Raw genomic sequence first — 26522 nt, 5'->3', positions numbered from 1 at the left:
TTCCATCTGTTATCTCATTTGATCCTCACAACAGCCCTGAGTCTTAGAGAAGTTAAGTGACTTGCTCAGGGTCAAACAGCTAGTAAGTTTCAGAGGCAGGATCTGAACCCAAGTCTTTCGGACTCTGAGTCCTTTGACTCTATGCCATGTTGCCTTCTTTTCCTATGAACTAAAATATCTAATGGTATCATGATAGAAAGGTCAAATCACATTCTCAAGTCTTTAATTACTTGAAATAGTAAAAAAAAAGTTTGCTTGACATTTCTTTTTTTATTCTTAGCACTTTCATCATTTTGGCTGTTCTTTCAGCATTTTATACATACCACATCACTTTTGCTTGTGTAAACACGATCTGCAAGGCTCTCTATGGCAATCCACTTCACAGGCATCTTGGCTATACGACCTTGGCGGTAATAATCGCCACTGTAAATTTTCTTCGAGAGACCAAAGTCAGCTACACACACAGTCATATCATCCCGCAACCTAAGGGCAGAAAATTTAAGTTCAACAGCAACAGACTCAAAGTACTAACTCATATGTAACTTAAAAAACCCAGATAATAAATCACGAAGAGAGAGGTGTGAAGGACCTAGTTCTAGGACCATTTCGCAAATACTGATTAGGGATCTCTGCAGTTCTTTCTAACTCCTGGATGCTGCAATTCTGTAAAAGCCAGCTCTCATATGAAACTTAACCTGTATTGTTTTCTCTCTGAAACACAAAATATCTATCTTCCCCTGCATACTGATATTTTCCCCTTCCAACAACTTTTAAAGTGGAGTGAATCATTATTTCCCCTCCTATTGTGACAGAGGAATCATAAAGAGATATGACAAGTTTAAAAGATGAAGATGGCACTAGAATGCTTACATGCAATTTCGGGCAGCTAGATCTCGATGAAGAAAATTCCTGTTGCTCAGATACTCCATTCCCAATGCAATATCTACCATGAATTTCAGTAGGGTCTGCAGGGGTACATGCTGAGGGAACAAGAAATAAAGAACTAAGAAATATTTTGGCTTTGTTTATCATTAAAAAAAAGCAAAACCCCCCACCCCAAACTTTCATAGTTCTGCCTAAAGGTTAGCATGTGTTATCTGTTTTTTAAGAGTACAATAACTAAAACGACAGACTTAATTTCTATACTACTGATATCATAAATAAGACTTCCAAAAAACAAAACAAAACAAAAAATTCAAGCTGTCTGTGTTTAAAAAAAATGTTTTCACGTCATCATTAAGACATGATAAATATCCACTTGGTTTTTTCTTCATAAAATAGGAAGGCAAAATAGCATTGTCACTGTGTAACCTAACAGCCAGCAGAAAGAAAATACTGGTAGCATGCACAACGGAATTCATTATTTGTCCAGCTTGAAATTGCCTGGCTTCCCAGGAGTCTTATCTGATGTTCACTAGTCGGAGAGCCCTATCCACATCACTGTTTCCAATTAACTATACGTGTCTGGAAACCACATGGTTTTATTTTACTTTTGCTTTAAAATGTGTTGATAGTCTCTCTCCTACCAGAGAGGAAATGGTAAAATGTTGCTACCAGAAACTAGCATTAGGAATCCAAGGGGGAAAAAAGAAGTTAAAATACCTAGTGTATCCTAATTTTAAGAAATAGATTCATTTCTGTACTGTATCAGACACTCTGAAAACATCTAGAAACTTATTTTCAGTTAGATGACTGTCAGTTGAATAAAAATACTATCTCCAGGTTGTGTGGGTCAAATAAATTAACTTTTTGGTATTTTGATATGAAGACATGCTGCTATATTAAACATCTATAAATATATATATATATATATATACACATTTATAATATATGATTATATATGATGATGTGTGATTATACATTTATAACATATTTATATATTTATAATATATTGCATGCCTACATATTCTATATTTCTGTGTATGTGTGTGTGTAATGTCGAGAAAAGTCCTATTCTGATATCTCATTGTACCCCTGAGGTGATCCTGGCTTCTGTTTCAAAGACTAGGCCAGGAGAACACAAGCTGTGGCAGATTTTTTGCCACTGTGGAAAGACTTCTGAGTACAGTGCCAGGGACAGACTAGGTCTGATTTCCAAGGACTGACCTAACTAAGTAAGAGAAGTTGATTACTAACAGGCTGGCTGGCCACTGGATGATGGTAAACCATTAAACAAAAACATGCTATAACATCAAGTAGTTTCCCCAAACATAGCTACCCACATTTGAATACTTACTTTCGTGCACACAAATAAAAGGGCTGTTTTTCTCTCAATTTCCCTCCCCCTAGGATCCTAATGGTATGTTTTACAATTCCGTATTTTAGCTGTGCTATAGAAATCACATTAATCAGAGGCTTGTGCACACATAGACATCTAAAGTCTCTTCCAGCTCTAAAATGCTGTGATTATATGTTTCCCTAGAGATAACTGGAACCATGATGAATCTACCATGATGTCTTTATAAAACACACATAAAATTTGTGAGATATGGTTCATCAGATGCTGATTTAAATAAAACTTTCAACTTAGAAATAGAGGATTTACTGAATTGCCAAAGGCATAATTTGAAGCCAAAATGAAAGTAATCCATATTCAAAAACATCCAGCCATCCAGGGGTTAATAATGTGTGACCCACATACACTCCCTGGAGACATTAACTTTCCATGACTTTCCTTTCCATGGAACATAGGTTTGCCAGTACTTTCCCCACAAAGCCAGACCCGAGCTGAAAGATTTTACATACCAGCCACATATTGTATCTATTATGAATTGCTTTCAACTCTATTCATGTGAAATAGGGTTGCTAGGAAACTGCAAGCTAATTAGAAATAAATGTCTTTTTCATTTATACTGGGTACTTTTGTCATTTAATTTAGTAAAGGTTAACTTTGAGGATCAGATGTAAACAGTACAAAAATTCATAAGAAATGTAATAGGTATGTGCTTTCTCTTCACTGGCTACTTAATACCTTTTATATCTTACTCTTCACTCATTTAATCTTTTTTCAAAGTAATCATAAATGCAGCCTCAAATAATAATAATACTTGAGAAACTACAAAATAACTGTGTTAACACTAAAACGTCTAGCCTCTAGTAAGAACAAAGGATAACAGAAAGACAGCCTGTGTATAACAATACTCCACTGTGGTGCCCCTAGACTGCTAAAAAACCTAAAGGAATGTTTCCAGCAAGATGGGGGAGGGGGTGGAGGAACAGGGATATCTTAGTGTTGGAGGTAACAGAGTATTCTTGTAAAACCACAGATCAGTGCCCTACAATATGTTTAAAACTGCAAAAGCCAATGTGGTAAATACCAGGGGCTGAAGTTGCAGCAAACCTAGTACAAACCTAGTAAGGACTTTCCAGCCATTTTTCAGTTGTGTTTGACGTTTCATAACACCATTTTGGTTGCGCATTTGTTTTGTTTTGTTTTTTGGCAGTGGTTATATATAGATACTGGAGGTATCTTCTCCAACTCATTTTACAGATGAAGAACTGAGGCAAACAGGGTTAAGTGACTTGCCCAGGGTTACCTAGCTAGGAAGTAAGTGTCCGAGGCCAGATTTGAAGGCAGGAAGATGAGTCTTCCTGATTCCAAGCCTGACACTCTATCCACTGTGCCACCTAGCTGCCCTAGCAAAGAGGGAGGATATTGAAAGAGTCTTGGGGAATGAGAAGGCATGGATGGGTAACAACTATAATGTCAGAGGGATCTTCACATGATGACGTTATAAGTTCGATGAAGTTCTGCAGGTTTGTTGTATTTGGTGCTCGATTCTTTCCACAACCTATGTATCCTATATTACCTCGGGAATTTCTAAGATTTCAGTCAACTATGTCTCTTTGTGTCAAAGGAGAGAAACGAATCTGATCCTGTTGACTTTGTGCCTATAAATTAAGAAGCAAAAGGAAGCTTTAAAGATTGTTGTCATATGACTTTTCCAAACATCTTTCTGTCCTGTGTCAATGAGGTCATTGGTTTGAATTACAGAATGGGGGAGGGGGAAGGAACCAATGGGGACACAAGCTGTCCTTATTTGTCAACAGCCAGGTTTCAGAACTCCCTTCCAAACTTCCCAGCCCTTTTGCTTTCAGTATATGTATGGACAAGAGAAGACAGCCAATTTAATCATAAGTAAAGATGACTTTTCTCATCACAGTTCCTAAGCTAGTCCTATTTTCTGAGTCACAAATATGGGGAGTAGCTAAGACAGTGTTGGAAGTTTTTCATATACATCCTTACAGAATTTATTATGTTCATACACATAATAGATGCTTAATAAATATTTGTTGCTTGACTGATTAGAATGAAGGCTACCAAGTTTACTGATTATCAGAGAATTTTATAGTAATTAATACAACCAGCATCTTTTCTCCCTTAGGACTATCTGATTCAAATCAAATCAAATCAATTCCATCCAATAATAATTTCCTAAGTGCTTATTCCAAATAAGGCCCTATTCTAGGACCTGGGAATATAAAGACAGAAATGAAAAAGTCCTTGCTCTAATGGATCTCACATTATCCTATAGGAAATTGGAAAGCACAGGTTTCAGAGGAGAAGAGTGACATAGGCTCATAGGATTTTAAAGCTGGATGGAACTTCAAAGACTGTCTTTTCTTCATTTTACTGAGATTAAAAACTGAAGTCCAGAAAGCTTATGGTTTAACCAGTCATTCAAGAAATAATTCACATATAATTAACAATTTAGAGTTTACAAAGATCTTTCCTCACAAAAACCCAATGGGTTAGAATTTATAAGTAATATTCCTATTTTACAGCAAAATTAAATGACTTGTAAAAGGCCACAGAACTAGTAACTTTCAGAGCCAAGGTTTGAATTCTATCATGCAATCAACAAACATTTATTAAGCATCTAATATGTGCCAGTACAATGCTAGGAGACAGAGATACAAATACAAAAAATGAAACAATACATAGTCTCAACAACTTGACTCCAAGCCCAAACTCTTTTACATCACTCTTCTTCTTTAGGTGTTTTTTTTTAAACTAATTTAATCAGTATAGGGAATGCCCAGTTACAAACCTCTTTCAACCAATGCCAATCAGTACCTTCTCTGGAACTTACAGTCTTAGAAAACTGCCTGAGAATTTAAGGGACTCCTGCAGGGCAACACAACCAGTATATGTCAGAGGCAGGACTTGAACCCAAGTTATCCTAATTCCAAGGCTGTTTCTCAACTGACTCTGCCATGTTGCCTCTCCAGCTCTGTGTATCAGAAAGAGTATTTTAGCTGTATGAAGGACAGATTACAGAAAGGGGAAAATAGAAACAGGAAGCCATTTAGAAGGCTATTACAGTAATAAAGCTAAGTGACCAGGATGGCCTAATCTACAGCAGTAGCCATGTGAGTGAAGAAGATAGGATAGATGGTATTGACACTGGTAAGACAGAAGCAATAGGGCTTGAAACTGACTATACAAATGAGTAAGGGAGAAGGAAGAAAAGTCAAACACAACCCTGAGGTTTCAAGCCTGGGGAAGTGGGATGCTGATAAACCCATCATTATCAACAGAAATGGAGAAGAGTAGATTTGTGGGGGGAGGATAAGATGATGTGCTCATTTTGAGACATGCTGAGTTTGAGGTACCAGCAGGACACCCAGATGAAGACATCTAGCAGAACAATGGAAATGTCAGGTTTGAACTCGGGAGGAACTGACGCTGGATATATTATTTTATTTACTCTCCATTTCCTGGAAGGAAGTGCTATCTTCACAAAATTCTGAAATCTAGATGGGCCAGAAACCATGGCCATTAATAAGACAACATCACTTAACTCAGAACTTTTCACTTAGTTCCATTATGCATTATTTCCTGGAAGAAATTCATAATAATATATAGTCATAGGCTTTGGGATCTAGTAGTATTTCCTATATTTATCCAAGGTCTGGTGTGGTTTGAGGACATAAAATAATTTTTTGAGGAAATAAAATAATTATCCCATTAGTCCTGAGAAGAAGAGTCAAGAGAAAAAAAGAGGAATGTGACTTTCCTTGGGAAGATAAAGGATAGACAATATTTGGCAGCATTAAGTTTACTTTCACTTGCTACTTGCTACTTGCTACTTGCTACTTGCTTGGAAGTAGCTAGATGGCATAACGGATAGAGCTCTGAATACAGAATCAGGAAATCCTGAGTTCAAATCCTGACTCAGACACTTACTAGCTGTGTCACCCTTGGCAAGTCACTTAGCCTCTATTTACTTCAGTTTCCTCATCTTTAAAATGGGATAAAAATAGCACCTACCCACTCTCCCCCCAGGATTGCTGTGAGGATAAAATGTGATAATATTTGTAAAGTGTCTTGCCAACCTTAGAGTCCTATATAAATTCAGCTATCATAATTATTATAATTATTATTGCCTACCCTGGCACTTTCTACAGTGGATTAATCAAAGTTTTGAATATATAAGACACTGATCTCAGACTTTGCAGAATATTCTCTTAACCTCAACAATTAGAAGCAGAGGATAATAATCTTTTATGACTACTCATAGGAACCTTCATTAAGTTAAGAAGATGGTGTCTAAGAATGATATCTGGATTTCTAGACAATAGCTTAAAATATAGAAACCAGAGACTCCTGGCCAGGAATAGAGAAAGACTGTTTAGGGCCCTGTGGTGGTTAAATAACCACAGAAGTGTCAACTACCTTTGGTCCTGTTTCCAATCGTGAATAAAGCAGATAGGTATGCAAATCACCATATTTCATGAAGGGTAGAATAACCATTGGCTTTGGAATGCGCTGAGAGCTCATTTCTAAACATACGCCTATAAATTAAAAAAAAAAGATGAATTAGTATGATAAAACCCATCTTTGTTATACAGACTCAGAAAAAAAAATACTGGAGGAATAATTGCCCAAGTAAAGCCATGTTTCCCCGCTAACAGTTCCATAAAAGGAGTCACAGAACATAATTCCATTAGCAGAATAGGATCCAGCTCCTTTGTAAAATTTCTAGATTACTGCCCTCTATCTATTTATCTATCTGACTTAATAAATTAAATTTATAAACAATATTGCTATGTAGAGCCCCTGGATATCTTAGAAAGGTACTAATATAATGATAAATGCCATTTATATGATGATAAAAAGTTTTACAATCACTTTATATGCATTATCTCATCTTTGTATTCCCAGCATTTAGAACTTTGCTTGGCACATAGCAAATGCTTAAAACATGTTTGTTGACTTACTGACACTCATTAATCCTGAAAAGTGTCATTATTCCCATCTTACAGATGAAGGAACTGAGGCCCAGAAAGGTTACTTATTCACGGTCACATAAGAAGTAAGTAACCATTGGAAGGATTTGAACTGAGGTCTTCCTGATTCCAAGTCAGCACTCTATCCGCTATGTCACACTTCTCAATACAAATTAGTATGATGGTTGTATTGCATACTGACATGTACTTTTCACTGACATCTTGGTTTCATGTAAACAAAAATTAAGGACTGAATGAAAAGCACACCACAAAAGACATGGCTTGAGAATAAAAGAACATAAATTGTACATTATATTGTATCCCTGAAATTTAAATGTTACCTGAAGGAAAGTCATTTTAAAAATGGTTAGCCTATGCCATGATCTCCTAATAACAGATGTTACTAAAGCTCACTTTGAAATTGCTACGTATGTGGTAATTAGGTTCAGACAAATCATTAACAAGAAGAATTAATTGCTATTTCTTTAGTACTTTACAATTTACGAGTAGCTTCACATGCATTATTTCAACGCATCCTCTCAACAATCCAATGAGTCAAGTATTAGTCTATTTTACAGAGAAGGAAACTGGAGAATGGAGTGACCTGCCCAAGATCACATAGGAAAGAAATGGTAGAACCAAAATTCAAACTCTGATCTTGAGAATCTGAATTCAGTGCCCTTTCAACTACACCAACCATTGTCTTTAGTGGGCCACTATTTATAAATAGCAGTTTTTAAAGCATGAGACATTATTTGGACATATTTTCAAATGTCCAAATGGAATCCCATATTGTTTCAATAGGTGGAACCAGTATTTCCAGTCATGGAAAATGCTTTTTTCCATTACTTCTCAGAGCAATCTAAAGAAGGTGATGAAGGACGACACAGAAAAGCACTCAGAGGGAAGCTCACTGTCAGCTCCCAGGTGCTACCACAGAATCATTTCCTCTTAGAGGAGACATTCTTATACTTTCCCAACCAAATCTGATCTTTGTTCCAGAAAATAAAACCCATGCAAGATAAATTCATTATGTTTTAGTAAAAGAGTAAATTGGATGTTTTGCCTCTTGTGAAGCCCAAGTCCACAGAACAAAGAAGATAAAATTAAATGTTTTCAATGTGCCTTGGTTTTGTTTAAAGGGATGTCTGGAAATTTCCTACTTATATGGCTTTAATAGTCACTTATTTACAGTCTGGATAATAGTAATAGATCCAACTCTCATCGAATTACTTTGTGGATTATTTGTGGCTAAATTTTTAATAGTAGGTCAGCTTCATACAGCTACCTAGCACAGATTGCCTCGATTGGTTTCTCAGGTTATGTGTACTTCAGATGAGAAAATTAGTTTTAATACCCATTTAAGAAGAATGTAATTAGGAAGATAGATCTTACAAGAGGAAGAGACTTTGAAAGATTAATGGAATGCACTACTTTAGTCAGAAACAATCTGAACCCCTGTCCCTTACCCTCAGTAGGTATGACTTAGATTTGACTGTGCTTGGGTAAAGTGGGGAAAACAGCCTAGTGAGGCTCGAAGAACCCAGACTTAAACTCAGAAGACTTGGGTTTGAGCCTCAGTTCTGATAAGCAAGAGCCCTAAAAGTGTTGGCAAGTAAAGTAAGTAAGTCGGTAAAAAGTAAGCTTCCTTGAGCCTCAGCTACTCATCTATAACATGGAGATAATAACATTCCCTCTGCACACCTTGCAGAGTTGTGAGATGAGTGTTCTGTAAACCACAAAGCAATACAGAAACATGAACTGCTGTAACTCTTTCCATCTATTCAATATTTTGGCCCCAAATGCTCTGTGGACAGTATCTAATTTCCTCTCATGCTTTTTCTGTGGTACATAGGGTACATGCTATTTTGGGAGGAGGAAAAAACCCTTAATGCGGAGAAATCATACCCAAGCTGATGATGCAGAACATCGGTGGCAGAATTAGGCATAGAAGTGAAATTCCCAATCCAGAGTACCCACTTGAGCACCCAACTACGCTTATCCCATGCAGGATGTTGACCTGAATGTCCAAATTCCATCACCAGCAAAATATGATAAAAGTCCCCAGTAGTGGAAAACTAACCTCTAGCAGTATTAGATTATCTATTTTCAGTAGGTGATGCTTCTTCAGTGTTTCACGTAAGAAAACAAACCCTCCAAGGAGGTGGAGTTCAAGACCATTATTACTGTCAGAGTAAGATACAGCAGGAGGGTAAGTGTGCCATAAGGAGACCTGGGAGATCTGAGATAAGCAAAAGAACAGAGTGAAACACAGAAATACAAGAGTGATCAAAAGCAAGCAGAGAAAGAGAACTAGCAGAGACCAAAGATATAGATGAATGGAAGATAAAGGTAGTCAGACAGCCTAAAGAAAGAAAAACGAAGTCTGAAGAACTCAGAGAGTGAGTGAGGAATTTATTTAAAACTCATTTGTGTCCTATACTGTGCACAATACTAATCAATCAATAAATTATTAAGCACCTCCTATACGTCAGGCACTGTGTTAAGTGCTAGGAGTGTAAAAAGAGGCAAAAGATCGTCCCTGCCCTCAAGGAGCTCACAATCTAATAGGGGAACACACAAATGATCTGGTCCCTGCCTTCAAATATCCATAAAGTTAAGCTCAAGAGAAAGTTAGAGGGGGAGAAAGCTGTGAGGTTTTGTTAAAATTAAATTCTTCATCTGAGTTTACTTTCAGTGATTCTATTTTGGTACAACTGTCTCTTTTCAGGCCTCATTTCTAACATGTGGTCGGCATACCTAGGAGTCCAATGACATTGGGGTGGTCAAAGTCTTTCATACATGCTGCTTCACTGAGAAATTCTTCTATCTCACTCTGGGAAAAGTTGTCCACTGAAAAAGAGTTGAAAAAAATCAGAGATCAAAGTTATTTTACCTAGTTACAGGGTGGGGGGCAAAGAGGAAGCACTTTTTACCCTCCAAAAATTCACTTTGACTTGTTCCCTATTATTTTTTTGTCTGTGCTAACGACACAATTCAACAAATTTAATCAACATTTGTTCAATGTCTGCTAGATATAGATATAATGGTAGGCAATGAGAGAGCTATAACCTATCTGCAGGAGCTTGCCATTTATTTGGGCAGATGAGAAAAATGTAAAAGTACAGAATTTTTTTTTTTATTTCACAGACTTTTTTCAGGGTTTGAAGGGACCTCAGTGGCCATCTGTTCTAACCTGAGAAAGATCCCCTTTATAACATATCCCATCCCTGCTTGTAAATAAACCCAAAATAACATGTGCCAGATATATAATAAAGGTGAAAAGTTCTCGGAAGTGTCAAGAGGGGAAAGGCCATGTCCTTCTGTCTTGGGAAAGGGGGAAAGGGGGTGGAAATCATAGAAAACTTCATGGAACAGCTAACATTTGAGTAAGGCCTTCAAGGATGCAGAGGATTCCAAAAATGCTGTGTTAAACAAGGGAGTATTTCCCCATTCAGAGGGTCAGAGGCTCAGTTTTTTAAAGCTATCGGTCTTTTTCTTTCCATTTCCAGGAATTAAATCAACTTGGCAGTGGTATAATCTATTACTCCCTTTTATCCACTTTTCCTTCTGATAACCTCAGCCGTGCCAAAAGAATACCCTGCTTTCCTACAGGCAAACACATGGAGAATATACTCACAAATCTAAATTAAAAATCATAAAAAGGAAAGGAGAGATTAATATGTGCTTCAGGCCCAGTCCATGTTTATTTGACTACAATTAGAAACAAGTTTTGCTACTAGTTAATAAAACAGATCACTCCTTTTTTATTGCAATAGATTTCCAGGCAATAGATGTATAGGCATAAAAGGCTCCTCTTACATTTTGGTTTGTCTTCTCATGCCCGATTCATATGGTGTCCTACTCTGAAAGAATCTAATTTGCCTTTCAACTTTGATTAAAAATACCATGGAACATTTGCTGTGAGTTAATAAAGACACAAGAGTGAAGAAGGTATTAATAGTGGGCCCATCCAAAACACTACAATAGCAGGCTTAACAGTTAGTTTTCTTTATGAGCCTTGATGAAATTTTTTAAAATAAAATATATCATCTTATTATATATTACTAATAGCATTGTTAATTTGAAATACAATAACATAATCATGGTATGTGCAAAATATTGAAAGACCCAGAAAAGGCCTTTACTGAAATGTTGGGTAGATCAAAATGGAGGATTTATGGAAAGACATGGGCAAGAATCACACAGGATAAGAAGGCATGGATTGGTTCTAATAAGTAGAAGGAAGCTCATACAAATGTGATCATAGATCCACTGAAGCACTGGAATATTGATCCCAGGCTACTGAAGCCATTGATTGATTGGTTAATCTTAGGGCTGAGCAAGTACCCAAACACTTCTGGCAGGGAGAGGGCCATACCTAGAATCCTTATCATTAGAAATGTCAGGGCTACTCGAAAATTTCTTCCCTCACCTCTCAATCTCTCCCTCAACAGCAGAACTTCCCCCTAGCCCTTCTTCCCTCTTCCAAGCAGACTCTTTACTTGTGTGATCAAACTAGGATCACCTAAAGTGGAAATCCCCGTCACACATATTCCCACAATACATAAGACAAAAACAAACCCTGCCCATAGTATTTATGTTTATCCAATAGGAACTTACACTTCATGGTTTTTACTGCTACTTTTTCAGATGTTCCATCCTGTTTATTAAGATTTCCTTCCACTACAGACCCAAACTCTCCTAGAAAGTAAAACAACAGTTTATATTAACCCTGAGCAAAATTATCCCACAAATACAAGAGACCTAAAAGCATCAAAGTAGTTTTTGCCAATTTGGTTAAAAGCATTAACACACTCAAAACAGGCAGAGGTGAACACATTACTCCATAAATGGTATGTTTCATAGGACCATAGGATTAAGAGCTGGAAAGGACCTTAGAGATCAGTTAGTCAGTAAATATTTATTTAGTGCGTACTATATGCCAGGGACCGTACTAAGCACTGGGGATGCAAAAAGAGACAAAAGATAGTCGCTGCCCTTATGGAACTCACAATCTAATGATCAATTCATTCATTTTACAGATAATGATGATGAAGTTCGGAAATGTAAGTGATTTGCCTTAGTTCATATAGTCAACAAGTGTAAGGTTGGGACTTGACCTAGATCATCATTTCTCTTAAGTGTGGTCTGGGAAACCTGAGGTGCCTGAGGCCTTTCTGGAGGTCTGGGAGGCCAAAACAATTTTCATAATAATATTAAGAGGTTATTTGCCTATTAAAATACTCTTCCCTTTTCCAATTATATATCTTATGTGAGGCTAGATTTTCTTCATATATTTTAATCAAAACAACATATTGCAACATATTGAACATAGAAGCAGATAGGAGAATCTAGCTCTCTTCTAATAAGCCAGACATAAAGAGATATGCAAAAAGAGCTATAACAATGCCATACCCTTTGCTAATTTTTTTTTGTTTTGGAAAATATAGTTATTGTCATTAAAATATATTAATATAAATAGGTTTATTATTATTTTAAAAGTAATTTAAAAACACATTGGTTTTAATTTTTAATATGATAAGTATTGGTAGATATAAACCACAAGAACAAAAGCTCTTTGGGGTCCTCAATAATTTTTAAGAGAGTAAAAGGGTCATGAAACCAAAAGTACGAGAACCATTAACTAAAACCACTGAAATTCAGGTTTAGTGCACCTTCCATTATAATTTCATGCTACTTCTACCCTACTCCCCGTAATTAAAAGCTATGATTTGCTAGATAAGGAGTACTTACCTTTCATAAAAGAATATAGCTAAAATTAATGTAATTAGATAAAATTCAATAATATTTTTCTCCAGCCCATTTATTAAACACCTAGTAAGTTCAAGGCACAGTGAAAAAAGAAATGAAAAAGAATAATGTCTGCCCTCCAGGAACCTACAGTTTAATACCATTATTTCAGTAAAGGAAAATGATCAACATCTGATGAATAACCAAATAAAGCAACAGCAAGTCCTTTAATCCAATCTAATTTGGACTCTTAGCTTATTAAATATGATAACTAATCTAAGAAATTAAAAGGGTATTAAAGTGAAAAAGGATATACCAACTATTTATCACATAGAATCATAGAACCTATAGCTGAAAGGATTTTTGAGGCCATCTAGTCTAGCTCATTGTCTCAAAGGATGAATCTCTTCTACTGCTTTAATACTTCAATACAACATTTCTGAGAAATGGCCTCCTCACTTGACCACATTCCCGAAGCATTCCATCCCATTTCCCAACATTTCTTAATTATTAGGAAGCTCTTTCTCTGAACCAAAATTGGTCTTCTATAACTTACGCTCATTCATTCTAGTGTTCCTCTTGAGTGAAGGGATAATATTTCTAATCCTTCCTTCTTATTGGAAAATCCCTCTTCCCAATATTTAAAGACAGCTGCCATGTTCTCACCCATCTAAGTCTTCCCAAGTCTTCTTCCATCTAAAAATACCTGGTTACTGAAACAGACCCTTTAAAGCCTAGTTTTGAGTCCTCTTATCATGGTAGTCACCTCCTTTGAAAAGGTTTCAGCAAGTCCATATCCTTTCTAATATATGCCAAGTTAGTTCTTACTAGAGTAATTACAAAGGCACCAGGAATAATAACAATGCACATTTTTATAGTACATTAGGGTCTAAAAAAGGTTTTGCCATTTTATAGATGAGGAAACTGAGGGTCTAAGAAATGATTTGCCCAGGGTCATAGAGCTAATAAATGTCCTAAGGCAAACTTTGAACCCAGGTTTCCTAATGAAACAATATATATAAGGACCAGAAAAATCAATCTAAAGCACATGGGTATCTGATTGGTGAGTTTCTGGATATTCACTCTCACAAGGGTAGTTGTGTTTCTCCCTATTGGGGACTAAGACAAATTGTTTTATTAACTACCCCCAAAGAGCAGATCTTTATGACAAGCATTTTTTTTTTCGCTAAGCAATGGGGTTTAGTGACTTGCCCAGGGTCACACAGCTAGTAAGTGTCAAGTGTCTGAGGCCGGATTTGAACTCGGGTCCTCCTGACTCCAGGGCTGGTGCTCTATCCACTGGGCCACCTAGCTGCCCCCATGACAAGCATTTTCATTAATCCTATTATTTCAAGTAAAAATGAGCTAGAAAATACCCTCAGAGACATTTTACATTATTCAAATTCACCAAAATGCTCTTGTGCTAGTTTTTCTGCTTTTTAATAAGGGCTCCAAATTGGTTACCTTCTCCCAGAATTTTTCCAAGAGTCAGGAGGTTCCGGTCAATCACAACATCTTCCAGTTTATCCTGTAATTCCTCACTGACCCCTAGACTTCTCACTGAAAGAGACACACAGAGAGTAATTGTCACCGTCACAAAGTTCTTTTTCAATCAGTCAATTCATTCAACAAGCATTTATTAAGTGCCTATTATGTGCCAAATAATCTGGCAGGGATGAAAAGGGCAAAAGATGGTCTGTACTCTTAAGGAGTTTACAATCTAACGGGGGAGAAAATACCTAGGTACAAATGAGATACATACAGGATAAATTGGAGATAATTAAGAAAGGGAAAGCACTACTTTAAGGAGGACTCGGAAAGACTGATAAGGACAAACAGTTTCCATGACATAGACATTGTTACCCAGAAATAATGACAATGATAATTATCATGGTGGAATCTGTTACAACCCAGATGATTGGAATGAACTCCTTCAGGGCTCAGAAAGGTTATTCTCAATGTTAACAGCCTAATTCGCTGCACTTTGGGCTATAACAATGTAGCAGTGAATAAAGGGAGGGGGTGGACAAAGAGGAATCTTTCTTTTTGGCTTACTTGATTATACTATGATTAGTCAATGTATTTGTTAAGCACTTAATAAGAAATGAAATGGAATCAAGTGTTTTACTTGTGCGAGCACGGTGATAAACCCTAGGAATGCTAACAGAAATGCATGGTACTCCTTGCTCTCAAAGAGCTCAAATTCTAAATGGGTCAGACAATAAAGCTACACAGTGAATGGAAAGGCCTGGTGTCTAGTATAATACTACAGGCATAAACGAAGTATAAGACACAGTCCCTGCCTATGAAGAGCTTACTTCTGGTGACAGTTAAAAAAAAAGACACATAAAACGAGTACTCAATATGTTCTTTTACTTTTTATATAACTTTGCACAAATAACCTCTTCAAGTCCCAGTTTCCTCATCGGTGAAATAAAGGTGGGTCCCTTCTAAAAGTTAAGAAGCAGTTGTGGATAGAACACGGGACCTGGAATCAGGAAGACAAGTGCAATTCTGGCCTCAGACACTAGCCATGTGACCCTGGGCAAATTACTTAACATCTGCTGGCCTCAGTTTTCTCAATTATAAAACAAGGATCATAATAACACCTACCACCCATGAATGTTGTGAAGATCAAATGAGATAATATTTGTAAAGTGCTTAGCACACTGCTTGGCACATAGCACATAATAAATGTTTGTTCCCTTCCTTCTAGTTATAAAGCTATGATTCTATCACTCCTCTACTCTGCCTCCACTATACACAGGGATCTGGTCATCACTCTCACTGCAAAGTGACCCACTTCCATGTTCAAGGACCGTGAAACTCCTTTATTTGATCATAATCTTTTATCTTTTATTCTCCCCCTGTACTCTTCCTAAGCCAGGGGTGGGGAACCTGCCCGGCCTCAGGCCACATGTGGCCCTCTGAGTTCTCAAGTGCGGCCCTTTGACAATCCAAACTTCATACACTGAACAATTGTTTCTGCTCTAAACCTACTTTTCAACTTCACCATGACCTACAATTCCTCTATCTCTCTCTACTATCCTAAGTCATCACCTCTGTTTTGGCTACCCCTTCTTCTCTTCCCAGTCTCACCTCCTTGGTGAATCATTTCAATTCTTCATTACCCTCTCCTCTCAAATCCCATTTCCTTGTCCTATTGTCAATCATGCCTTGACAAAACACAACCTTCCATTACCCTCGCCACCTGCCTCCTTTCTTCCTCTTCATGTACTCTGTCAGAACAGAACTGAAAGAAATCACAAAACCAGGCTAACTAGGTCCTCTACAAATTTATGTTAGCAATTTTCAACGAGCCCCCAATTCAGCAAGGCAATCCTACTACTTACTTGATTCCTATCTCAACACAGTGGTTGTTCCAAGCCTTTTCTTCTCTCCTTAAGCTTCCCATGTCACCCCTTTTTCTCCCCTCATCTTCATTTCACATCCTCCTGACATCATCTCATACTACCTCCATCATTCTAGTCTCTGATGAAGAGGTGATTCTTTTGCTTGCCAAGTACATCCCCCTACATGTACCCTTCATTCTATTCTCTCTCTTTTTCTTTAGAGATTGCCTCCTCAATAATCCCCACTGTTTCTAATCTTCGACCTCTTACATTTAGTGTTTCTATTTAGTATTTCCTTCTCTGCTGCCTACAAACATGACTAGGTCTCACTCATCTTCCAAAAACCCTCACTATATCCTAATGTACCCACTACTCTCCACTCCAATCTATCTTACCAAAATGATTTTCCTAAAATCACCCTCCTACTCAGTAAACTCCAATGCTTCCTGTTACCTCCAAGGTCAAATATAAAGTCCTGTATTTGATACATAAAGCCCTTACCACCTTGAACCCTTCTGACCTTTTCAGTTTCATCACTCTTCACTCCCCTCTGCATATTCTACAATCTAGCAACGCTGGAGTTCTTGCTGTTCCTTGAACATAATACTCCATCTCCTGACTCCATGCCTTTTCACTGGCTGTCCCCCTTGCCTGGAATGCTCTCCCTCCTCACCATTCCCTCTTGACTTCTGGCTTCCTTCAAAACTCAGCTCAAGCCTCACTTTTTGCAAGAGGCTTTTCCCATTCCCATTCCACTGATTCTCCTTCCCTGTACCCTTCTGAGCTGTCAGGTAGTGTCTTTCCTCTGAGATAACCTTCCATTTATTCTCCCTCTCACTCATATATGTGTGTGTGTATGTGTGTACACACACACACACACACACACACATATATACATATACATACACATATACATACATATATATGTTTGTATATATATGTATACACACACATACCACACACACACACACAAACATAAATAGATAGATAGATAGATTTTTTTCATGGTGACTCTCTCACTGGAAAGTGAACTCCTTCAGGGCAAGAACCATGTTTTATCTTTCTTTACATCCCCTGCATAAAGCACAGTGGCTGTCATATAGTAGGTGCTTAATAAATGCTTGTTGACTAAATGATGACTCTCTGTTTACCTATATACCCCATCATTGCATTATGAAAACCTTTTTACTAAAATGAAGAAGTATCATATAACATTTGTGTGATTCCCTTTACATTATTTCAGAAGTAATTCACAACCACTGTGATCACGTCCTCCTCCACTCCAATTCTAATTATATAAGAGCACTTTGAAAGTGCTCTTAGGAAAAAAGAAATCATCATTTTTACAAAAGATTGTAGAGCAGGGCTTCTTAAACTTTTTCTACTCGTAACTCTTTTACACATTTCAGCAGTGTTCACTGATGTTGCATGGGCACAATGGCATGTGCCGTGCAAAGTGTGCATGCTTTGTGTTCAGAACCAAAACTGCAGTGAAGCTGTGCAATGCAACATGGGCAAGCTCTGCCAGGAACAGCTCAGATTCCTTACGTGTTTGATTTTGAATTAATTTTTGGTCACTGCATGTTTTGAAACCTTTCACTGTTGCCAAATTTTTCATGACCCCATATGGGGTCTTGATCCACAGTTTATAAAGCACTGCTCTAGAGAACAAATAACATTCTAGGCTTTGAAAAACGTTACCAAGGAACCAATATTTCAAATAATGCTTGAGATTATGTCTTTTAAGTTATTCCTTTCAGTTGAGCATTTGACATCTGACCAGGTTTTCTAGAGTTGGCCACTCTAATGCTTTAAGTTTTAGGGCTTCATTCTATTGCTCTAGTTTTCTAATTACTACAAGTCTATGTATATTACTCCATTACCTCTGGTGCAAGCCTAATCAACTAGTTAAGAATGTGTAAGACATGGGGCAGCTGGATGGTGCAATGAATTCTCCTCCTGCATTCAGGAGGACCTGAGTTCAAATCCAGCCTCAGACACATAACACTAGCTGTGTGACTCTAGGCAAGTCACTTAACCCACTGCCTAGCCAAAAAACAAAACAAAACAAAAAAATGTGTAAGACAGAGGTGGATGATAAAGCCCTTACTCTGACTAGTTTTTATTTTTAGTGCTTGGAATTCACCGTGTAGTAAACTACCTCTGAGAATAGATTTCAACCATCCACAACTTGGTAGAGAAGTAGCAAGTTCTTCAAAACAGAGTAACTAAGTGTCTCCCCTCGGATCACACAGCCAGCACGTGTCAAAATCAGGTTCTAAACCCATGTCTTCCCACCTCCAAGCTCAGCACTTTACTCCTTTACTACACTACACTATTCACAGCTGTTCTTCCATTTAGTTGGTGTTTCTTAGAACCCCAGCAGATTTGGGCCTTTGCCAGTCAGAAAACAACTTAAACTTCTTCCAAGGGAAAATGAAATATCAGTCAACTTACAGGTAAGTTTAATAGCTTGCCGAGAGAAAGATTTCTTTGGTTTATAATTTACAACCAATTCTGAATCCTCCTCTGCGAAGGCATTCCTAAATTAAAAAAAAATAGATATGATAATCCTTTTTAAAAACTGAATTCGTAAAACAAATGTTAGTGTTAACCACCATGCCACCCATCCACTTGGACTATTTCCTTGGAATACTGGAGCCGAAAAGGGGAGTTTTTGCCTTATTTTGCTCAGAATCAAGCCTTCACTTTCAAACTTCCCTTCCAGTTCCCCTTTATTTGTTGTCTTCTGTCCTTAGAATGATATATGCTCTTTGATGGCAGAGCCTATAGGTGCCTGTTTGTATTTTGTATCCCCAGTTTTGCACAGGGCCTGGTACCTGTTGTTGTTTGAGTCGTTTTTTAGCTGTGTCCAACTCTTCATGACCCCATTTGGGGTTTTCTTGGCAAAGATATCAGAGCAGTTTGTCATTTCCTTCTCCAGCTCATTTTACAGATGAAGAAACTCAGGCAAACAGGGTTAAGTGGCTTGCCCAGGGTCACATAGCTAGTGTCTGAGGCCAAATTTGAACTCATGAAAATGAGTCTTCTTGACTCCAGGCCTGGCACTCTATCCACTGGGTCACCTATTATGGTACATATTAAGTACTTAATCAATGTTTAATCAAATGTGTTACTAATTATGACTGTTGCTCATCAGATTTTTCTTTTAAAAGAGAACAGCTTTCTTTGGTGTCATGGACCTTTTTGCAGTCTGCTGAAGTTTTTGGATCTTGTCTCAGAAAAATGTAATTAAATGAATAAAATAAAGTGCATTGGATTACAAAGGAAACAAATTATACTGAAACAATTATAAAAATTTCAAATCTGGTCTACAGAACCCAAGTTAATAACTCCTATTTTAAAATAACCTTTCCTAGGGGCAGTTAGGTGGCACAGTGGATAGAGCTCCAGCCTTGGAGTCAGGAGGACCTGAGTTCACATCCATCCTCAGACACTTGACACTTACTAGTTGTGTGACTCTGGGCAAGTCACTTAAATCCAACTGCCTTACCAAAAAAGGCAAAACAAATAAACAAACCCGAAAAGAGATCTCAAAGAGTCAAACAAGACTGAAAAAAACCTAAATAAACAAAACAAACAAAAAAGAACCTTTCCTCCCAAAGATAAACTGTATTTTCATTCGATTAAAATTGTCTATTTTCTTTCCACTGACTTTCCAAGTTTACAATGCAATATTCAAACAACTTGAATTCCAAGAGCCAAGAAGGATGGAGAGTCATTGGTCAGGTCAAAAATCTTGGCTAAGCATGAGTAACAGTCCCCCTCCCTCCCCCCCAAAGCTTGTTCCTTCTACACTTAGTATTTTTGGTGATTTGTTCTTACAAACTAAAATATTAACACTATGTTGGTGCTGTATCAAGAAGCTCCTGTGACCCAATAAGATATGAATAGGACTTTATTTCTAAAGTTTTTTAAACATACATCATGATCATTTTAGAACAAGTTTTTAAAACTGGGATCCACAGACTTTTTTCCATCCTCATCTTCTCCATCACTTAGCAGTGTCTGGCACGTAGTAAATGCTTTATAATTTTTTTTGACTGCCTGCCTGTCACAGATAGATTTTAGGGGATAAGTAAACTTGGATGGGAAAAAAGATTACATCTTTATTTTTATTAACCACTAATTGAAATTTAACATTTCTTTCAATTGTGAGTGTAAGCAACAAAACATTATTTCTGAATGGAGGTGCATTGGCTTCACCAGGCGGCCACAGGGTCCATGATCTAAAAAAGGTTTAGAGGAACTTTATGGGACAGACAGACATGACAAATTTCCTTCTGAAAGAAGGAAGGAAATAGAATTGGAAAGGACAGCAAGTGAAGGAAGTAGCGAGGTTATTTGTGAGCTTACTGGAAAGGGAAATCTAGCCTCCAACAGCAATTCAAGCCCTTTACCACAGCCACTGGAGTGCCAAAAGATATTAGACAACTACATTCCCTGCTTTTTGCCATGCATCCAGTCTTTCAACTAGCATTTCTCTGAGTGTCTCCTATGTGCAAGAATTTATTTGTCCTTTATTTCTCTGGTTTTGCATTTGCTGATTATTCATTCTGCGTGACCTCAAAAAAATAAATCTAATTATCACAAAGTGAGAAATATTACTTCTACATATCAGACAGCTGCTATGATGCTAAACTAGGAATTTCTGCCAGTTGGGATAAAATACATTTTGTTCAACTACAAATTCTTAAGGGCTGTAAAACACAAGGGTCCCTACCCCTAAATCAATGAGAGGTCCCTCCAGCAGAATGGCTCTTAAAAACAGGGTCTATTTTTGTTGTTGTTGTTGTTTCGTTTTGTTTCATTTTCTCTTTGTATCCTCAGGTACATAGCACAATATTCTGCAAATGGTAGGTGTCTAACATCCTTTTGGACTGTATTAGAGTTCAAAAGTCTCAACTTAAACTCAATGAGTTTTAGAGTTCAGAGGACCTCACAGATCTTGTAGTTCAACCTTTTCATTTTACAAATGCAGAAACTAAAGCCCAAGTGGTTACAGCCCGCCCAGGGGTCAGACAGTGAGTGGCAGACCTGGGATTAGAAGCTATGTCTCACAACTCCCAATCCAGTGTGTTTTCTGCTATACCACCTTCTCAACTTTTGTGGCTCTTCTGCATGTTATGTGAAGATACAGAAAGAAACCAAAACATACTCAAGGAAGTTAGGACTCAAGAAATGAAAACACTAGGGATGTGCTCCAGTTAAATCATTTGTCCAAGAGACAGGTTTTTTTTTCACTTTGTCAAACTACACACTGACGGTTCACATGTTGAAATATGATAAAAGTAAATCATGGGTTCCCAAGTGGATAACTGATAGCTACTAGTTAGTATCTAAGTCATATTAAATGAGCATGAGCAGGCTGATTGTCACCATCATTTCTCATTCCCCATAGTTTTGGGGAATTCCAGGGGGAGGGAATGCCAGGAGAGAGAAGTATATGGCAGTACAGCTATAGGTGGTGGGGAATGAATTTGGGTCCCCCATAACTCACTGTAATTTGTTGATAACTCAATCTTTTTTCCTCCTTTCTTCCTCTATTAGTGAACATAAGACTTAAGGAAAATACATTTTTTTAAAGTTCTCATCAGGAAAAAGTTTGGGACTTCTACAGGAGATAAACTCTGGCTTTTGTATCAAAATTAATTAAGATTTTTCTGGAAATTAATTATACATAAATCTAGGGCAGCTAAGTGGTGCAATGGATAGAGCATTGGACTTGGAAACAGAAAGACTCATAGTCATGAGTTCAAATCTAGCCTCAGACACTTACTAGCTATGTAATCCTGGTCAAGTCATTTAGCCCTGTTTGCCTCAGTTCCTCATCTATAAAATGAGCTGGAGAAGGAAATGGCAAACCACTCCAGTATCTTTGCCAAAAAAACCCCAAATGGGGTCACCAAGAGTTGGACATGACTGAAACAACCCAACAACAACAACAAAAAAACCCCCATCTATACTAAAGCCATTTTTGTATAATTTCTAATTAAAGAGACATGAATTGGGTTTTTGATCACTAAATAGAATTGGTACTATTGATTCTCTATCTCTGAGAGTGATTTTTAGGGTTGGCTTTCTACCAAAATCAATGGTAGTAAATCACTGACAACAAAGTTAATATCTGAGAATCTGCCTAAATAAAGGCAGTTCAGTATGATTTGATAGACTGGTCAGCCTAAAGATTACTAAACCATGGACTACAGGATGATTTTGGCTCAATTAATTAGACTGGAAGCAGGAGCACATCAAAATGATGAACCAATAAAGTATTAATATGTAATATTATTTTCTTTCTTAATTGGAGTGAAGGAGGAAAAGGGAAATAGAAATGATGGAAAAATTAATTTTAAAAAGATATAATATTATGTGATATCATTTGTTTTAATGTTAATTTTAACTCTGTCACTTACCCAAACTTTGTTTCTTGTAATCTCTTTCTAATAGCTAGAGATATATAAAGAATTAGCCCAATAAGAATAATTCCACAAAAGCATCCAAGGATGATTATGATTGGATCTGTATTCCTCAGGGCTGGAGTTGAAGAAGGAGCAAAGTCTATTAAGCCTACAAAACAAAGTCATTTTCAAATTAAAAGTCCAAAATACCTTCAGTATTTTAACTAAGTAGAAAACAACAGTTAGTACTGCTCTCTCTGCCAGCCCTACAACTTCATCCTTTCAAAGGCTGGTGGTAATTAATACAAGAAGGAATGAACTTGCTCTGTTTGGCCCCAGAGGGCAGAAATAAGACCAACAGAAGTTGCGAAGATACAGATTTAGGCTTGATGTAAGGAAGAACTTTCAAACAATTTCGGCTATCCAAGAATGAAACGGGCTACCTCCAGAGATAGGGGGGTGCTTCTCACTTCTCACTTCACTTGGTCTTTACTTGTCAGATGTATTATAGAAGAAATTCTTGGTCAAGTATGGATTCGACTCAGCAGCCATGGAGATTCCTTCTAATGCTAAAGTTTTGTGGATTTGTATTTTGTTCACAGATTTTTCCCTACCAGGAAAACACTGGACTGCCCATGCTTTTTAGTGTTTATGAAAACTCTGAAGGTTTTCATGTCCTCAATTGACCTGGTTTGTAGTAATCATAGAAGGGGAAAACAAGCATCCAACTGTACTCAGGCTTTAATGAATCAATTCATTTGATCACAAAAGAATGAGCTGAAAGTACTTTAAAACTTTGTAAGCTTCAGAGTCAGGAATTTACCATGTATGGTGAAGAGAAGAGCTCCTATATTCTTGGACTTCATATTAGTTAATCTGTACCTGGTCACCAATGTCTCTTTAGAAATCTGGGCATTAGTTTCTATTTGGTAGGCACACATTTCTTACCTTTCCTATGTGCACAACTTTTCTCAAATGAAATGGATGTTTCCTAAGCATCTGAAACATTATTCCCACCTCATATCCCTCAGATCTAGCAACCTTCTTAACTTCCCTAATTCTACTGGGGCCACCAGTATCCTTTCAATTACCTAGATTCACAAACTTGGAGTCATCCTCAATTCTCCATAGTTCTGCACCTCTCATCTCAGATCAGCTGCCAAGACTGTTAATTAGATCTCTCAAAGCCGTTCCCTTCTTGGTACTCACAAGGCTACCACACCTTACTTTAGACCCTTAACTACCTTTTATATGTGCTACTGGAACAGCCTTTTAATTGGTCTCCAGGCTTCCAGTCTTTCCCACCTCCAATCCATTCCCTTCAGAAAAGTGAAAATGTAAATTCCAAAACATAGGTCTCTGACAAAACTCCCTACTTAAGAAGCTAGAGTGTTTTCCTATTGCCTCTAGGCTAAAATACAAACTCTTCTGTTTGTCCTTTAAAGCCCTTAAACAATCTGGCTGCAACCTCTTTCCATATTTATTGCTGTCCTTCACACACTACTCTCCTGACAAACTAGCCTCTCTCTTTGTCTCTGTCTATCTGTCTGTCTCTGTCTCTGTCTCTCTTCCCTCTCAGAATCCCTAGCTCCCTTCAGGAATCAGTTCAGTACAATCTTCTATGTGAGACCTTTCCTAATACTCTCATTTGTTAATGTTTTTGTTCTCTTCCCTTTCTGTAAATTGCCTGTGTGCAGGTGGTTGCTCCTCTTTAGAATATAAGTTCCTAAAGGGAATTTTTGGATCCCTATAACCTGCCATAGTACCTTACATACAGTAGGTGTTGAATTACTAACTCTCCTCAGGCTCAGGATATGCCCCAGAATCTCGAACCTGCAAAAAGGTTCTATTTTAACCCCCCCCCCCACAATGTTAAAGTGGAAAGGATGGGTAGATCCTCCTCCTTGTCCTTATTTCCCTAGGGAGAGTCCGATAATTCAGGCCTCTGTTCCTAGACTACTCCTGCAATCAGGTACAAAGACCACTAATATAAAAGCGACCATCAGCAGAAAATGACACTTCTCCCTCCACCCCAACCCCCCTCCCCAGGAAAACATAAGCTGCTTGAGGGAAGATTCTGGTCATTTTAATCTTTGTATTCCCAAGAACTAACATAACGCCTGGCATGTGGTAGATGATTAATACATGCTTCATGATTGATTAACATCACCACACATGAACAACACAATAGCAATGGACCTGGAGGCCAAACATTTAAACACATCCAGGACAGGTCAAAGAACAAAAGGAGTTCCACTAAACTGTTAAATCAGAGGCTGTTCACTAGGTCACCTGATGCAATATTAAGATTCCATGCCAGCAGAATTAAAAATAAGACTCCAAAACCACTGTGTGGGACCAGGCTCTTGAAGCAGTAAGCCAGGGGCCCTCTGCTGAGCCCAATAGTGAGAGAGAGATTTTCCCATCTACTTGTTTATACAGAGTATCACATCAAAATAAGCAATCCAAAGGCCAATTGGCCTTTCCAGCAGTAGTACTGGAAGTAGTAATGGATTGAAGTATCAAGCAGCATTTCAAAACCAACCCCAAAGGTAAATATTTGGATAGTTCTTTCCCTTCCCTGCTGAACTAAAAGATCCTGCCAATCCCCTCAATTCTTGTTTAGCAAGTTAAAATTCAGTGATCCCCCGGAGTACTTTTCCCCACCTCAAGGTGTTAGAAAACCCAAGGTTTAGTAAAGTCAAAATTTCTATCCCAAATGCATTTGCCTTCCTAATGAACTCATACACTTCTATAAAGCTTGCAGAACAACAGAGATCGTTTAAAAGTATGCTATCATAGTACTTTATAACTAGGAAAAATAAATGATTTTATAATTGCAAAAAAAGTAATTTGACACTGGCTTTAGTCTTAAATCATTCCATAGGCCTATAACATATTTAATGACAATCTGGTCACCACCTGAAATACCACTTTCTGGCAGCAAATAAGGATACTCAATCTTACCATTAGCAGGAATAAATACATCCACTGGGTCACTGAAAGGCCCGATTCCCCCTTTAGTGATAACTGCAATCTTCACTGTATATGTGGTGTTAGTGGCTAACACAGAAATAAAAGCAATGCTGTCATTCTGGTCAACTTCTTCAGAATGTTCCTGCTGAGAGACAAAAATAAAAAAAAACACTGATGCAGCACAATGGTACCTTTCAAAGACTTCACAGATTTAGACCATCAGACCCAAACCCTTAATTTTCCAGATGAGAAAACTATGACCCAGTGAAGTTATGTGACTTCCCAACATCCCTCAGAACCTAGAATTCCAGTTCCAAATCCGGGACTTTTCCCACTATTTCATGCTATAGGGTTAGCATCTTTTGTAGTTGTTTTTCACTATAAACATTACATAAGCAGGTTTATTTCTTTCTCCTCTGTTTTTACAAATAAAGCTTTTCCATGGCATGTAGTAAGGCCATTTTGATGCAATAATGAATTTCTAAAATATAGGGAATGAGGACTCATAGGATTTAGAGCTTTAATGGGTCTTAGAGATTGCCTAGTGAATAGATTCTAGTACTAATCCTTCATTTTACAGATGTAAGAAAGTGTATTGTGTAGGGAGGAGGGAAGCAAAGGTGAGAGGGTGGAATGACTGGGCTTGTCTTAAGTCACACAAACAGTAAAAATAAGGAAGCATGGGTCTGAACCCAGGGTCTCTGTTACTGAATGTTCCACTCACTCCATTACATGTGGTTGCCTCTCTCCAAGAACTCAGCAAAGATAAAGTGATTACACAAGG

At 37.6% G+C, this 26522-nt stretch overlaps 1 protein-coding gene across 2 annotated transcripts in view; it reads right to left on the bottom strand.

Moving 5' to 3' along the window:
- Window positions 1-26522, bottom strand: part of MERTK (MER proto-oncogene, tyrosine kinase) — a 136259-nt gene that overhangs the window by 3564 nt on the left and 106173 nt on the right. The window contains exons 9-17 of one of the 2 annotated variants that reach the window (XM_020987554.2): window positions 25730-25883; window positions 22778-22931; window positions 18798-18883; window positions 14452-14547; window positions 11857-11937; window positions 9994-10086; window positions 6680-6798; window positions 871-980; window positions 324-483 (exon numbers count right to left, since the gene is read on the bottom strand). In XM_020987554.2, coding sequence (XP_020843213.1) covers window positions 324-483; window positions 871-980; window positions 6680-6798; window positions 9994-10086; window positions 11857-11937; window positions 14452-14547; window positions 18798-18883; window positions 22778-22931; window positions 25730-25883 — 1053 coding nt within the window. The remainder of the gene's footprint in view (window positions 1-323; window positions 484-870; window positions 981-6679; window positions 6799-9993; window positions 10087-11856; window positions 11938-14451; window positions 14548-18797; window positions 18884-22777; window positions 22932-25729; window positions 25884-26522) is intronic. The other variant, XM_020987562.1, reaches the window with a different exon arrangement.

The sequence above is a fragment of the Phascolarctos cinereus genome, unplaced genomic scaffold (assembly GCF_003287225.1).
Source record: "Phascolarctos cinereus isolate Bilbo 61053 unplaced genomic scaffold, phaCin_HiC Scaffold_2;HRSCAF=192, whole genome shotgun sequence".
Taxonomy (NCBI): domain Eukaryota; kingdom Metazoa; phylum Chordata; class Mammalia; order Diprotodontia; family Phascolarctidae; genus Phascolarctos; species Phascolarctos cinereus.
Note: the sequence above shows the minus strand (reverse complement) of the source record. Positions and strands in the feature narration are given on the sequence as shown.